At 46.1% G+C, this 16,434-nt stretch overlaps 1 protein-coding gene and 1 long non-coding RNA gene across 2 annotated transcripts in view; one reads left to right on the top strand and one right to left on the bottom strand.

Annotated features, from left to right (window-relative positions):
- Positions 1-668: 668 nt before the first annotated feature.
- On the bottom strand, positions 669-15,285 carry LOC115090344. Its single transcript, XR_003856385.1, has 3 exons — positions 14,933-15,285; positions 13,275-13,700; positions 669-1,168 (listed from the first exon to the last, which is right to left on the bottom strand). It is a non-coding gene; the product is annotated as an uncharacterized LOC115090344 (long non-coding RNA).
- Positions 15,286-15,426: 141 nt separating this feature from the next.
- FAM20A (FAM20A golgi associated secretory pathway pseudokinase) overlaps positions 15,427-16,434 on the top strand; it is a 79,258-nt gene continuing 78,250 nt past the window's right edge. The window contains exon 1 of the mRNA XM_029599293.1: positions 15,427-15,930. Coding sequence (XP_029455153.1) covers positions 15,569-15,930 — 362 coding nt within the window. The 5' untranslated portion in view covers positions 15,427-15,568. The remainder of the gene's footprint in view (positions 15,931-16,434) is intronic.

Raw genomic sequence — 16,434 nt, forward strand, 5'->3', positions numbered from 1 at the left:
ATTAATGAATTATATAGTGCAGACAAGGAAGAATTTAGAGCTGTACAGCTTAGTGAAGAGAGAATAAAAGTAACTAGGAATAATGAGGGGTTATAAAGTAACTAAGACATAAATGCAAGATACAGGATTATATAGTGCAGATGAAAATAAATTTAGGTCAGTGCAGCTTAGTGATGAGGGGACATTGTATACATCTCAGTGCAGTTTAGTGATGAGGGGAAATTGTATACATGTGTAGAATATAAATGTAAAAGGAGGGACCAGAGGGAGAGCTGAGTGGCTAGGTGGCAGGGGTGGATAGAATTAGGTGTAGCCAGGTGGGGGGAGCCAGAAGATGATGGCATTCATGCCATGATGACATCTTGGTGAGTGCGGCTGGTTGCAGACGTCCCACGGCCAGCCAAACATTAGAACCTGTTTGTGGCTATTAAGGACCGGAGTTGGCCACCCCTACTAGGGAAAGGAATGACATTTCTTATGTTAAAAAAAAAAAATTTTTACATCTCTTTCCACTCCCTGTCAATGCATTCCCCAGAAAGACAGTTTTAAAATGCTGGGTTTCATGTGCTATTTGAAAAGCTAATTACAATTATGCAAAGAATTATAATCTATTTAATAATACTAAAATCCTGCACTTTCACCAGAAATAATTCCACTCAGCAAGCAAATCTTGAAAAGGATTTTTGTCTAATTAAGTAACAGCTGTAGACCAAAGCAATTATGCAAATTTGCCAATATGGTTCCCCAAATATAAGACTTACATATTGATTGCAAAGCCGCAAACTACAAGAAATACAATATTGTAAATGTAAGCAAAAACCTTATAATGTGAATGTGTTGGAAACAAAGATTTTAAGCTAGTCTGGTGGCTCAAACGTGGCAGTGCTGCCATGCAAAGGACTAGGGTCAGCCATTTCCGAGTGGGCTGTGACTGGGGATGTTGTGGAGGCAGCATTCACTACCTCCAGGGGTTGAGGGAGCATCGTCCACAGCTCAATGGTGACCTCCTATTAGCCAGAGATGGGGTGCATAGGTACTGAGTTCCAGAAGGATCCATGGTCTGTTGCTTCCTTGTCAAGGACTGTCACTACAATGGCTGAGCTGGAGGGAGGCGGGGGAATCGCCAACTCATGGGGATGTATCCCAACAGAGACCAGGTCTGATTGAACTGGAGGAAAAATGAAAGTAGAAATTACCAGGACAAAAGCAGAATAAAAATACAAAAACAAAATATTCTACTGTTGAAGAAATTTCAAGCTATTCCCTTCACTTTGGAATTTAAGGGGGGTCATATTCAGTAAGCCGGCTAGTAGATGAGTTATCTGGCTAACGTTAGCCGGATAATTTGTCCTGGATATTCAGTGGAATAAACATCCCACTGAATATCCGTGATTAAAGTTATATGGCTAACATTAGCCAGATAACTTTAAACATAACCAGATATTCTTTTCAGTTTAGCTGGTTATGTTCATAAATAAAAGATTGTGGGCCTACAGACCCTAACTAGCAGTCCCCTTCCTCCCGCAACCCGAGCTCCAAGGTTCGACCCTGCTGCCTCCTCCCCAAAGTGCCCAAATCAGAATTATTGAAATATGTAGAGGCTGGGGGTCAGTGCCAGCTTCTCCCTACCTCCAGCTCCCAGGTTCCATCTTTTTTTTCTCTTTGTTTCAAATGGTGGATTCTCTTCAGCTGGATTGCAGTAGCCTCCTACACTATCTGGGCCTGGTGCGTTTGGCATCGCTAAGGAGTTACATTGCTGCTCCTTAGTAATGCCAGAAGCACCGGGCCTAGGTCACAGTAGGAGGCTTTACCTGCGATCCGGGCTGAAGAGAAACCAACATTTAAGGTACAGGGAAGAGAAGAGTTAGGGTGGGGGGAAGGAAGGGGGCCCACAGATTAAAAGATTTAAAAAAAAAAAAAAGATGGAACCTAGGAGCCAGGGGGTGGGGGGAGGGGAGAAGCTGGTGTTGGCCCCTATATTTTTCAATTTGGGGAGGAGGCAGCAGAGCAGTCTTTAGAGCTTGGGTTGAGTGAGAAAGGGATGACTGGTTAGGGTCTGTAGGCACACAGTTTTGTTTTGCTTTTTCTTCTCTAGGATTGCCACTTAACCGGATATCTTTTGAAGATATCCGGTTAAGTGGCAGGTTATCGAGCCACACAAGGCTGGGTAGCTTTAGACCTGCTCAGAAGCAGGTCTAAAGTTATCCGGCTACCTTAACCAGTTATAGTTTAAAACTGGCTTTCTGGAATTTAACTTCTCCCTGAAATGCCCCCAAAACACCTCTTTTTTTATCCAGCTAGATTTTAGATGGATAATGACTTATCCAGCTAAAATGTAGCCAGATAAGGGGCTGAATATACCTTGCTATTTAGACAGATCACTTTAAGTTATCCATCTAAATGGCTTTAGAATATTGACCTTTTATGGAAAATGACATGCTAGTTACAATAGTGAATGGAATTTATATAATGTTTATTCAGAAGCAGATATGATTTTATTTACTTTCATTTACAATAGTTTTATTTCTTTCCTTTACAATAGTTCCTTTTACCTTGGTTCAGTATTTTTCTACTGCACCTAGATCCTTCCAGCCAGCCACTGCCTGCTAATGTACTCCTCTGAACAAACTGACCTGACCATTCTGTGATCTTTATCTGCCTTTAAGAATAATATAAGAAATGCTATGCAGGGTCAGATCAAGGTCCATTGAGCCTAGCATCCTGTCTCCAATTGTATATTAAACCTTATTGTCCAGTGGCTACTGGACCCCAGGTGATCTTCTGCAGTGACCTTAGAAACACTTTCCAGCATGAAAATACAAGGTCCAGTTTTACCGTCTTGCTAGTGGTGTAGCCAGAATTGATTTTTTGGGTGGGCACAAGATTAACATGGGTGGGCTGTAGGCATGCAAGTCTGAGACCTTTTAGTTGTATTCTTATTGATAAATAATGCCATATCCTGCACCCTACAACAGCTTTCTAAGTAGTTTGCAACAGCCATTATGCATTATGCGTGAAACTTTAAAACATTTTACTTCGATTATTTCAAGCACTTACCAGCATTAAAAATTCCTTATTAATCTGTATTTATTTATTTGATATTTATTGTAGTTTATAAATGCACAAGTGTATCATGTAAAAAGCAGAGAAAACAAACAGATCCAACCAATCATGTAATAAAACAAAAATCAATGCATTCTTTCGTGAATCCTCTTTGCAGAAAGCCAGAAATAATCATAACTACAATAAAATAGCATTAATCATCAGAACAGGTGCATAGTAGAGCTAGGACAATTTACATTACAACCAACTTAAAAAAAAAAATTCAAATTCTGGTGTCACCTCAGTGAAAAATATCCCTCCATTGCTAAACATTTTGTAAAGTAACAAACTGCAAAAAAAGAGACATCTAGAACCTTGCCATACCATACAGTCACAGCACTGACTCTCAAGACTCAAATAACAGTAACCTTATGAAAAAGCAGCAACGCAAATACTATACCAAGCCCTAGAACATTAATACATCACTTACTGAAATAACAGAACAAGCTGGACTACTACAGAGAAACTACAAGCTAACAGAAATACTGCACTTCAGTGACACACACACACAGGCAAAACAGAGACCGACCCTTACCTAATATAGAAATAAGAGACTACAAATCAGAAACAGAAACATGCAAACAAAACCAAAATAGAAAACCTGAGAAACAAGACTCTGAACAGTGGAATACTGAAGAAAGAGCAAAATACAAAAATATAAGAAATACACATTCCCAAAGATGCATATTCCAATTGCTAAAATCTCAAATTTTTTTTTTTACCTTTATTGTCTGATCTTTGTATTTTTCTAATCAGTTGGTCTCAGTCTCTTTTTTCCCACTTTTCCCTTATTGGTCATTTTCTAATTCCTTTTTAGGGTCTCTCTTCTCGTTCTGTTTCTTCTCCTACTGTCTTCTTCCCTTCCTCCCTCACACACACACAGAGGCTCATGCTTTCACAGACTCCCTCACACACACAAGCTCTCACTCTCATATGCTCTCTCCCCCCCCCCCCCCACACAAGTTCTCATTCTTCCATTCTCTACACACACACACACAAGCTCTCTCTCTAACATGCTCAACCATACATGCACACACAAACTCTCACATCCTCTACCACAAACACAACCTCTTACTCTCACACACACACACACACACACACACACACCCCGGCTCCTATTCACAACACACAGATGCACACCCAGGTTCCCATTCTTATACACACACAGACACACACCAAGGGTCCCATTCTCACCCACAGACAGATGTATTTCAGGTTCCCAGTCTCACTCACATACACACATGCCCAGGCTCCCATTCTCACCCCCCCACACACACACACACACAGGCTCCTATTCTAATGTACACACACACACACACAGGTTCCCATTCTAATACACACACACACACAAACACAGACTCTCATTCTCACCTACACACATACACACACACACACACACACACACACACATAGGCTCCCATTCTCACCCCCTCCCCCCCCAGGCTCCCATTCTAATACACACACACACACCCCCAGGCTCCCATTTTCACCCCACACACAATCACCCAGGCTCCTATTCTCACCCACATACACACATTCAAGCCCCCATTCTCACCCACACACACACCCAGGCTCCAATTCTAATCTATACACATAGGTTCCCATTCTAATCCACACACACACATACCCAGGCTCCCAGTCTCAACCCCACACAATCACCCAGGCTCCCATTCTCACCCACATACACACACACAGACTCCCATTCTCACACACATACACACACACACACGGGGCCTTTTCATTAGGCATAGCCAAACTCCTACTTCTGCTGTTGTGCGGATGGGATCCCACAACAGCCTTGCAGCTCCAGCCCTCCTCTTCGCTGTCGTAGGGATGGGATCCCATGATCACCTTGCAGCTCTGGTCCTCTTCTTTGCCATCACAGGGATGGGATCCTGCAACAGCCTTGCTGCTCTGGCCTTCTTCTTCACCGTTATGGGAATGGGATCCCACGATGGCATTGCTTCTCCAGTGTCAGACAGCCCCACCCAGGCCCACCAGTGGCTACGTCATTGCCTCTCGCATGTGGGTTCTGTTACCAAAGGCCTGAGAGATTTCCTTAGAAAGAAGTCCAGGATCTCTCCACAATTTTGAATGATTTGGAGGAAGAATCGTTTTACAGAGACAACATATATGTTACTAATTTCTGAGCTGTAGCATCCATCCTAAGAGTATGGGCTGTAATGTTTCTTTAAACAGACATCTGTAATTCCTAAGCATTTGGGGAGATCAATCCCAGCAAGTGGGTTATGCACCTCTGCCAGCAGATGGAGACGGAGCAAAAGCTGACGTCACGGCTATATAGTCCCGACATCAGCCCACCAGTATTCTCCATCTCCAGTAGATGGTGGGCATTCATTTTCCTTCGGGGGATTGCCTGTGAGTAAAAAAAGAAAGGGAGTAAAAAGAAGAAAAAAAAGAAAGAAGTTGGAAAGGAGATGTCTATTTAGCACCGCTTACCTCCTGAGGTGATACCATGCGGTCCCTCCCTCAGTGTCTTTCCGCAGTGTTTGGCTATCCCGCTCACATCTCTGGGGAGTTCTGTGAGGTGAGGAAAAGAGTGTGGGCATGGCAGATTGAGCAATCGTTTGACTAGGCCCCACTTCCAGGCTTCTCCCATTTTGGGCGCATTGTAGGCCGCAGGGAACTTTTGCACACTTTTTTGCTTCAGACCATCAGCACTCACTTGCTAGTCTGGGTGTGCATCCATTCTCGTTTGTGAGTGCATTTAGGAGTTCTTCCTTCTGCACGTATATCTTGTGCGCCCTGTTTGGGCATTGGTCCTGGGCATTAATTTTGGGCATCCAGTAGGTCAAGCGGCCTAGGCGTGTGGGCTTTTTCACACATTTTTTGTGCGTACATATTAGGCACACTTGTATGTGTGAGAAAGCTAGGTGCGAGCCTTCATTGGACTGTGTGTTTATAGCATGATGCCTGTGGCGAAGAAATCTAAGCGCCTATCCATCTGTGCTGCCTGTTACCAGGGCTGGTGCAAGGGTATTAGGTGCCCTAGGTGATCCTTCTGCCTTGCGCTGCCCCGCCCCTCATCGCACTGCTCCAACCCCCCCACCCCCCCGGTCTTGCCCTGACTCCTATCTCATTTACACCGCCGACTGTGTGCTTCTCAGGGCCGTGAGCAGGTTGGGCGCTGCTCGCGGCCTGTCAAATCTCTATTGCTCTTTGCCACGAGCAAGATAGGCTTTGCTCGCAGCACTACATGGCTGCTCTTTGGCGCCCCCTACTGGTTGGCACCATAGGTGACCACCTAAGTTTGCCTAATGGACGCGCTGACACTGCCTGCTACATTACAGTCATTTAACTTGAGCTTTCTTTAAGCCTGTGTCAACGCTGCCTGAATGCTCAAGGAGATTTGCCTCCTTCCAATTTTGCCAACAATGATACATCTCCTCGGTCTGAGGGGAGTGAGGCCAAGGGAAACACTGCCCAGGTGTGTCCTCCTCTAACTGGTCTGCGGGTTAAGTCCTGGCATGTAGGACATCAGGTTCAAGCCTATGGGGCCTGGAATGGCTCCTACCTCTTTTTCCTGGGTGGAATTTTTCCAGGGATTGCAGACATTTTTATAGGGCTGGTCTGCTGAAGCAGCAAATCCTACTAAGGTAGGTCCAGGGGCTCTGAATGCTCCTCCGCCTATCTCTATGGTCAAGCGGTGTAGCGCAGTGCGGTCTAATAGAGCTCGAATGCAGGTCGATCAGGATGATACCGATGATGACAGAGGGGGGCTCTCCTGGTGAGGAATGGATATACCCCCAGATTTGAAGCCATATAGAACTCTTCTACGTTTCTTTCAGAGAGATGATGTTGTCGGGTCTGATATCTCATACCCTGAAGACCCTCGGAGTGGGCCTGACTCCTTGGAGATGCAGAAGAAGGACCCTATTTTGGTCCCCTGTGCAAGGCTTCTTCTTTCTTTCCCCTCTTGGATGCGATCCAGGAGTTGATTGACCTGGAATAAAATGTGCCAGAAGCGTCCTTTAAAGGAGGATGCATCTTAATGGGTCTATACCCCTTGGATCCGCAAGCCAGAGAGCAGTTGTGTTTCCCTAAGATGGATGACTTGGTGTGTTCTGTCACGATACATACCACCATCATGGTAGAAGGAGGTGCGGCTCTGAAGGATGCTCAGGATAGAAGGACTGAGGCTAATCTGAAGCAAGCCTTTGAGGCAGTGACAATGAACTTGCAAATTACTTCTTGTTGTGCCTTGGTAGCTTGGGCTACCTTGTGGCTTTGTCAAGAGTCTGGTGGCATTGGGTGCGATCTAGAGCCTATGGTAGAACTGGGGGCCACCTTCTTGGCTGATACGGGCTGTGACTTGGTATGCACAGCCACCAGAGAAGCTGCTTCAGTTATTCTGGCCAGGCAATAGCTGTGAGTGTGCAACTGGTCCTCAGATATTATTTCAAAGTCCAATCTGACTAAGCTGCCTTTCAAAGGCTTGCTCTTGTTTGGCAATGAATTGAAAAAATGGCAAGTAAATGAGGAGAGAACCAGGTCCCACATTTGCCAGACGATAAGAAGCCAGTTTCCCAGATTTCTCGAGCGAGTAGCCGCTCTCGAGACTAACGGTGTTTTCGGCCTTATAGAGGAGGTTCTTCCCAGAGATCTCATCCCTTCTGCAGATCTTGATATTTTCACCCCCGGGGTCCTTGAAAGGATACGGTTTCCAGAGGTGGAGCCCCTCGGTCTTCCTAATGAAGATTTGCGGGCTTACTTGGTGGTGAGGGTGATAGGTGGTCATCTATCCCAGTTTATCACAGGTGGGCCCAGATCACTTCAGATCAATGGGTTCTCGACATGATTCTGAACAGCTATGCTCTAGAATTTCTTTACATTCCTCTGGATGCCTTCATGGTCTCTCCATGCAACTCCCCTGAGAAGAGGATAGAAGTGGAAACAACATTACAATGGTTGTTGATTCAGAAAGAGGTGATCCCTGTTCCCGAATCGCAATGAAATACGGGCCGATATTCCATTTATTTTGTCATGTCCAAGAAAGATGGGTCATTTCAGCCCATACTGGATCTCAAGGGCATCAACTGATATTTACGACTCATGCATTTCAGGATGGAATTGGTGCACTCTGTCATAATGGCGGTTCAAACAGGGACGTACCTCACATCTCTGGATCTGATGGAAGCGTATCTGCATATTCCCATCTGGCAGGAACATCAGCGGTTCCTCCGATTTGCATCCTGGATTGTCATTAGCAGTTTCAGGCCTCACCTTTCGGACTAGCCACAGCACCCAGGACCTTTTCCAAGGTCACAGTAGTGGTAGCACAGCCCTTTGCAAGGAGAGCATTCTAGTTCACCCTATCTGAACGACTGGTTGATTCGAGCCAAGACATTGGAAGAGAGTGTTTGCATCTCCCGCAGGGTGGTTTCCTTTCTACAAGAACTAGGCTGGGTGGTGAATCTGGCCAAGAGCAATTTACAACTGTCTCAGATCCTGGAGTATCTCGGGGTTTGATTCAATACAAGGCAGGGCAGAGTATTTCTGCTGGAGTTTCGATGCTACAAGTCCAATCCCTGTGGAACTCTGTACGTCTGACCATGTGGCCTTATCTACAGGTCCTGGGGTTTGATCATTGCCACATTAGAAATGGTTCCCTGGGTGAGGGCACATATGTGCCCTCTTCAACGTGCCTTGCTCTCCCGATGGAGTCCGCAGTCACAGAACTATGCGGTGAGGCTGCTCATTCCGTTAGAGATGAAATCCCAGTTGGACTGGTGATTACACGTGAACCATCTGAGGAAGGGAATTTCCCTGATGGAGCCGGATTGGTTGGTACTCACAACAGATGTGAGCCTCTGGGGCTGGGGGACTCACTGAAAGGAGTTGGTGGTGCAAGGGCACTGGAATGCAATGGAGCGGCAGTAGAACATCAACAGATTAGAGGCACGAGCAGTTCGGTTGGTGTGCCTGCATTTTGCTGAGCTACTAGAGGCTTGGGCAGTCCGGATAATGTCTAACAATATGACAATGGTGGTTTACATCAATCATCAGGATGGAGCCAAGAGTTGACAAGTGTCGGAGGAGATGGATGCACTCATGTTATGGGCAGAACAGCATCTCCTAAGCATATCTGCCTCTCACATTGCTGAAAAGGACAATATCAGAGCCGATTTCCTCAGCAGGAGAAGCTTGGACCCAGGAGAATGGGAGCTGGAGGACAAGGCCTTTCAGCTCCTGATGGACTGCTGAGGTCTACCAGATCTAGACCTGTTGGAGAACTTCAACAAAGCGAAAATTCCACACTTCTTCAGTTGCAGGCAGGGCCCAAAAGTGATGGACATAGATGCTCTCGTTCAGGATTGGCCACATGGCGCCCTACTGTATGCATTCCCACCTTGGCCTTTGATAGGCAGGCTGGTACAGAAAATTGCAAGTCAAACCAACACCATCCTTTTAGTGGCTCCGGATTGAGCTTGAAGGTCATGGTATGCTGATCTCCAGTAACGTCTGGTAGACAGTTTCCTCTGGTTACTGTCTTGGACGGATTTCTTCCTTCAGGAGCCTATTCGACATGAGGATCTGGGTAAGTTCTGTCTTACAGTTTGGCCATTGAAAGGGCTTGGCTGTTGAAGCATGGTTATTCGCCATCTGTAATTTGCACTCTTCTTCAGGCTCGGAAATCTTCTACTTCTCTAGCTTATATTAGAGTTTGGAGGGTCTTTGAGGCCTGGTGTTCTGCGTGATGTACTCAACCGCTCAAGGTGGATATTTCTTTGATTACTGAATTTTTACAGAGTGGCTTGCTTAAGGGTTTGGCCCTTAATACCTTGAAGGTTCAAGTTGCAGCACTGGCTTGTTAGAGGGAAAGAGTCAATGGAGGACTTTTGTCTTCCCATCCAGATGTGTCCTGTTTCTTGCGGGCAGTAAAACATCCTCATCCCCCATTATGGCTTCTGGTGCCTTTGTAGGATCTTAACTTGGTCCTCGAGTTCTTGGCAAGTCTGACTTTTTGACCGCTGTGTACTCTTTCCTTGCAGCTGCTTACTTTGAAGACAGTTTTTCTGGTAGCAATCTGTTCAGCTCATCGGGTCTTTGACCTCAGGTTCTTACCTGCTGTGAGCCTTTTCTCCATGTGACTCTGGGTGCAGGTTCACCTTTGGACTGTGCCTTCCTTTTTGCCCAAAATGGTTTCAGACTTTCATGTGAATCAGTCCATTTTTCTGCCTGCCTTGGACAGGGACAAAGATTAAACTGAGTACCGCTTTTTGCACTCCTTGGACATCAAGCATCATTTACTGCGCTATTTGGAGGTGACTAAGACTGTTTGGTATGTTTCTCCATGGTGGAGGTAAGCAGGGAGCACCAGCAATGCAAGCAACAATTGCCCACTGGGTTAAGGAGGTCATTAGGGCAGCCTATGTAGCTGCTGAGGTTGCCTTACCGAAGCAGATTAAACCGCATTCCATAAGGGCTTAGGTGCTTTCATGGAAGGAACTTCATTTGTTGTCACCTGCTGAAATTTGCCGAGCAGCGACATGGTCATCTTTGCCCACCTTCTCCAAGCATTACCGCTTGGATGTTAGGGTTAAGGAGGACGCTGCTTTTGTGCGGGCAATTTTGACTGGGCTGCTGGCAGCCTCCTACCATTTTTGGGATTCGCTTTTTTACATCCCACTCATTGGGGTTGACCTACCTGAATGCTTAAGAAGGAGAAATTACTACTTATCTGATAATTTCCTTTCCTTTAGTGAAGGGTAGGTCAATCCCAGATCTGCCCTCGGCTGCTGGATTTGGATTTTGTGGTTAGCCTTCTTAGGGCAAGTGACGCAGAGTGTGATTCCTGTTTTTCATTAATAACTGGTAAGTGGCTTCTCTAGATATGTTCCTTCTTTTGCCTGAGCTCAGTGTTCCTGTTGGTTGAGAAACACGAATGGTTGCCTGCTGCTAATAAGTTTAATTAAGTTTGTCAACAGTCTGGCTTTTCCAGAGAATACTAGCAGGCTGATGTCAGGGTGGGACTATATATCCATGACATCAGCTTTTGCTCCATCTCCATCTGCTGGCAGAGGTGCATAACCCATTTATTGGGGTTGACTTATCCTTCACTAAAGGAAAGGAAATTATCAGGTAAGTAGTAATTTCTCCTTTCGGTCTATTTATGAGAGTAATTTTCAAAGGGACTTCTGTGTGGAAGACAGTGTTTTACGCACAGAAGTGGCCTTTTATAAAATTGCCTGCCCTGTACTTGGGTACCTCTATGCACGTTTGTCCTGTTCACCCTGAGTAGGGAGGAGTTTGCACTGCCACACATATTTTGTATAATTTGACAGCATGCACATAAATGTTCAGGAAAATTTTGTGCGCCTGGTATAGGTGTAACTTGCACAAGGTAGATGTGGTAGGATAATTTTCAAAGTGGACTTGCACATGTAAGGTTGCTTTAAAAATTGGTGTAACTTATTTATTGATTTAAAAAAATGTCTTATTCTGCTCTATCCTCCGTTCTAGGCAGGTCACAGCCATAGTTATCTTATATCAAGCAAATGCATATAATAAAACAATGTAACTGAATATAAAACAATTTTATGCAGCATGTTTTATTTATTATTCAAATTTTATTCTGCCTAACAAAAACTCAAAAGTGCTAAATTTAAAATATAGAATAGAAATTATACAATTAACATAAAAATTGACAAAACAGCAGAAATTAAAACCAATACAAAATAAACATCAGCAATGATTATTACATAAAACGAAATCAAAATACATAAAATGTTACATTTCAGATCAGTCACATATGAATTACTGGGGAAAAAAACATGTAATAGCAAATGTAAAAAGCAATGTAAATAACCCTGCTTTGCATTGTTTCTGAAATACTATTATATAGACATTAATCTAAACTCCGCAGTCATGATATTCCAAAATTATGCCAGATGTTTTAAAATTATTCTCCAAATAGGGACTTTTCTCAGGAAAGCTGCCACCAGAACACTATGCGAAAACCGTCTTTTTGTGCATTGGATTTTAAGACTATATTCAATAAAGTAAATAAACTAAGCAAGACTGATTCATCATGAATTTTCTCCACGTTTTTGACTAAGGAAATAAAGCAGGGCTTATGGAATCATGTTAGTGGGCACTTTACTTAACGATGTTAATTATAAGTTTGGATCCATTGTCTGGCGCCCAGAACTGTAATTCCATCAGTGGCTGGTGTTTCCTGCAGCGCTGCAGTATAACAGCAAACCCAGCTATCAATGGTTTGCAAATTCCAATCGACAGTTCAGAGACTAGAATGTCAGCTGTAGGTATGGGTAGATTGATTTGCTGAAGGCACTTGTTCCCAGAGAATGAGCTACAACCACACAATTAATTTTAGACAGACCATCCAACCATTGCCAAGTTCCTTCATCCCCATCCTCGGAGCCATCCAGTCCTCCCAACTCCTGAGCTTCATTCACTGGGAAGAAGTATCCTGCCTGCTCTGTTCCTACTATTCTGCCAAGCACGATATTAGATATTACTTTTGCCTGTGTGTCAGATGGCACCAGTAGGGGTACATTTTTTTTTCTCACCAATGCCTTGCATAGCATGAATCGAATAAATGTTTTTCATGATCAGTATACTGCACGTAAACATGAAAAGGTGCAGACAGGAGGAATTGGTTTTGAACAACAGTAAGACACCAGCATATGGTTTGCTAGATTAAAGGCAGAAAAAAAAAAAGCAAGATAATCTCTAACCTGCTAATGCACTGTTGTCACCTTTGCAAATATTTACGTGCACTGTTGTTTGTAAAGGGAGTATTGGGAAGAGCAGAGAAATAACATAAGCAGATTAAAAATGGAGCAATACTAGCTTTCACAGCATTAACGTCAGGTGAAATATTTGGCAAAAAGGTGTTCCTCGGATTAAGACAAAGCAGTCTGTGATTTCTAGATCCCTTGAATACTGGTTTGGCTCATCACGGGGCTGTCATCATAGCCTCCCCCCGCCTTATTGTGCAAAGCCCATTGCAAAATCATCTCTTGAAAGATCCGTCTCCATAATGCTTGACTAAAGTAGGATTGATTTTACAAGGAAAAGAAAATCGGAGGGAACTGCCATGGGCATGTCGAAACCAAACTGCTGAAATTCTCTTGACTGTTGCATTACTGGGTTAATCTATCTTTAAAAGCGCTGCTGGTACTTACCCATTCTACTTACTTTCATCACTCACTACAACATTTTCACCAGTCAAGTTGGGACTGGTTACAGGATTTGCCACAGAAAGACTGAAAAGCTTCAGCTTAGTTATAATTGTCTCTTAATTTAGATACCCATTAGTTCACTAATAGTCTTTGCTTTCTCACAGTGAGCTCCTTGAGGTGCTGTTTGCCTTTCCAAGAGCCAGATCCCTTTCCCGGGTGGTTCAGAGACGACAGCCAGCAGCAGCAGCAGGAGGAGGAGACCAGCGATGATTTTCGGGATCTCTCCAACCCCGCCTCCTCCAGCACCACCACCCCAGTTCAGCTGGTACTCCGTAGACCGATATAACATGTCTTTTCTAGCGGGGGTTGATCTCCTCTGTAGCGCTCTGAGAGGAATCCAGATCGCCCAGCCCCCTCTACTCCTAATAACTGTCCAGAAAAAAAAAAAAACCTAGCATAATCTTTCATAAATATTCGGATATGTAAAGGTAGATGCATAGTGATATGTAATGCATTGTTTACTAAAATTCAAACAATCCACCAGGAAACTAAGTGCAAGGCACTAAATGTACAGAAGAACAGGAGGTAACTGCTACTTCTACCCCTAACCGGAGATCCAGCCCAGAAAGGAGTTTTCTCCCCCTTCTCTGAAGCTGGGAACGAAGGTGCAGTCCCCTGAAATAAAACCTGCGGGCTGAGCAGTGAATACAGCGCGAGTCAAGACTTTCTGGGCACTTCTGTGCTAGGAGGGTAACAAAAAAAAAAAAAAAAAATTGCCCGAAACACCAATGTCTGCCCTTGGCTGCCTCCTGCCTCGGTTACATGATAAAGACAGAGAGATCGGGGAGAACAAATGAGCCCATGGTGGTGTTTATAATGTGGAATCGTAAAGAAGTAGGCAGCTCCTATTAAAAAAAAAAAAAAAAAAAAGTTTGAGGAACTGGAATTCCGAGAACTCATAAGTGCTCTCCCAGATGTATTGAATCACTCGGTCAGTGAAGCAGAGCAGCTCTCTAGTTCCTGCAGGTGGCAGGAACCCTTCCTACCTGCAAAAGAGTCTTCCTGCTCACCAACCATCCAGCAACTCATCCCACAGAACCTCTGGACGGGGATAGGGGGGGGGGAGGGGGGCTTTTTTTTTTTTTTCCTCTTCGAAAACAACTTTTCATAACACTCGCCAGCCATTTAAAAAAAAAAAAAAAGTCTTTGCTGATCCAAAGAGCAATTGTTTTAACTATCACTAGACAAAAAAAAAAACCAAAAAAAACAAGACGACTCCACCCCTGACTGTATGATTTTCATTTACGACCCCCTTGATGAGGACAGACTGAGTCTCTCCCTCCCCTCAGGACAGAAAGTCGGGGCTGGCGGGGGCTGCGGTCAGCTGATGCGCGGGAGGGTGACCCTCCCATGTGGGACCGGAATTGCCGTCGCCACTGACGGTGATAACCAACGGAGGGAGTTTTAGGAAGCCTGAGATGGATTTTTTTTTTCTTTTTCCCCATCAACAAATCAAAAAAAGCCAATAATAATTTAACAAACAAACAAACAAAAAAGCACTGTGGAATTCATCTGAATTAGGGTGGGTATGGAAAATATGTCAGAGAATGTCACTTTGGGAGCCATAAAAAAAAGAAAGAAAGAATAATCACATAACTCACTGCAGCAAGACAAGAGAGCCCTCCCTCTGAGTGCTTCTCGGGCTTGATTTTTGGGAAGCGTGGGAGATGACATTGCTGGGTGGAAGGGCTCCTGCAAGTACCTCCATGCCTTGCTAGTCCTTAGACCACTGCCCACTGTGCAAAAAATGAGAAGCAGGCCGGGGGGGGGGGGGGTAGGAAAGAAGGGGGGTTCTGGCAGGGCGAAAGGGACGCCTGTGTGCCTCGTTAGAATCCCGGCTCCCCCGGTACTAAGACCGCGCAACATGGGGGGGGGGGGCGGGGGCGGCAGCCTCTGGAAGTCTGAGCAATCGTCCCCACTTTTGCGATCGCCGATTCCTACGGAGAGGAGGAGGGAGCCCATTTAAGAAGGGGGTGGGTGGTTGGAAGGAAGGGAGTTGACAGCCCTCACTGTCTTTCTGGGAGGAGTACCTGGAGGGGGGGGGGGTCGTCCCCGGGGAGGTGTTTCCCGGCGATCCCACCCTCCCCGTGCCCTCCTGCAGCAATGCAAAGCCGCGCCCGAGGCACTTTGGGGCAAGGTGGGCACAGCAGCGTGGGCAGGATCCCTCCATCCGATCGCGGGGCCATGGGCTGAGGAGCCCCCCTTCCCTCACCCACCCCCCCATCCTAACGCCGGCAATGGGGCTGCTCCGCCGGGACCGGCTGCTGCCGCTGCTCCTGCTCTGCGCGCTGCTCGCCGCCGACCTCTACTTCCACGTCCTGCCCGCCGTGCGGCGGCGGCGGCAGCGGGGGGCCGGGGGGGCGCTGCTGCTGCTGTCCGGCCCGCGGCCGCCCCCTCCCCCCTGCCTCTGCCCCCAGCCGTCCCCCGCCTCGCCGGCCCTGCGCAACGTCTCCGGGACGCCGCCGCCGCCCTCCAAGCTGCAGAGGCTCTTCCTGCACCCGCTGCAGCGCCTGCCCCCGCCGCCCGGGAGCGAGGAGGCTCTGCTGAGCCGGGCCGAGGCGGCGCGCAGCCTCCGGCGCAAAGTGAGCCGCTGGAACAGGTGAGGAGGAGGAGGGGGAGGAGGAGGAGGGCTTCCCCCCGCTCCAGGTACGTGGCACTCGCGTCCCCTTGGCGGGGCGAGTCAGAGGTGCAAGTGCCCGCCGTTTATTATTAGGGGGGAGGGGGGGGAGGTGTAACTATTTCATCTCATGCACATCCTATTTTGACAGAATAAACAGATTTACGACCAAAAAAAATAAAAACACATCAACAAGACCTAACCTTCCATTTGTACATGTACTGTTGTCAACAGGTTGGTTTTTTGTTTTGTTTTTTTTTGTATTTTAAACTCATTCCTCAAAGGAGAAAAAAAAACAAACAAAAATCTGGAGACGAGGCTTCGCTCTCCGGCTGCTGGCGTTATGTGCGGGGTGGGGGGAGAGGGGGGGAGAGGATGCGGGTAGCGCTGCCAGGCCCGCGGGGGATGCGAGAAGGGGGCCACATTCGATGGACACGGAGAAGAGTCGCTAAGCCGCGGGAACTTCTCTAATTCCCTTGCAGAGAG

Source organism: Rhinatrema bivittatum, chromosome 4 (assembly GCF_901001135.1).
Source record: "Rhinatrema bivittatum chromosome 4, aRhiBiv1.1, whole genome shotgun sequence".
NCBI lineage: Eukaryota > Metazoa > Chordata > Amphibia > Gymnophiona > Rhinatrematidae > Rhinatrema > Rhinatrema bivittatum.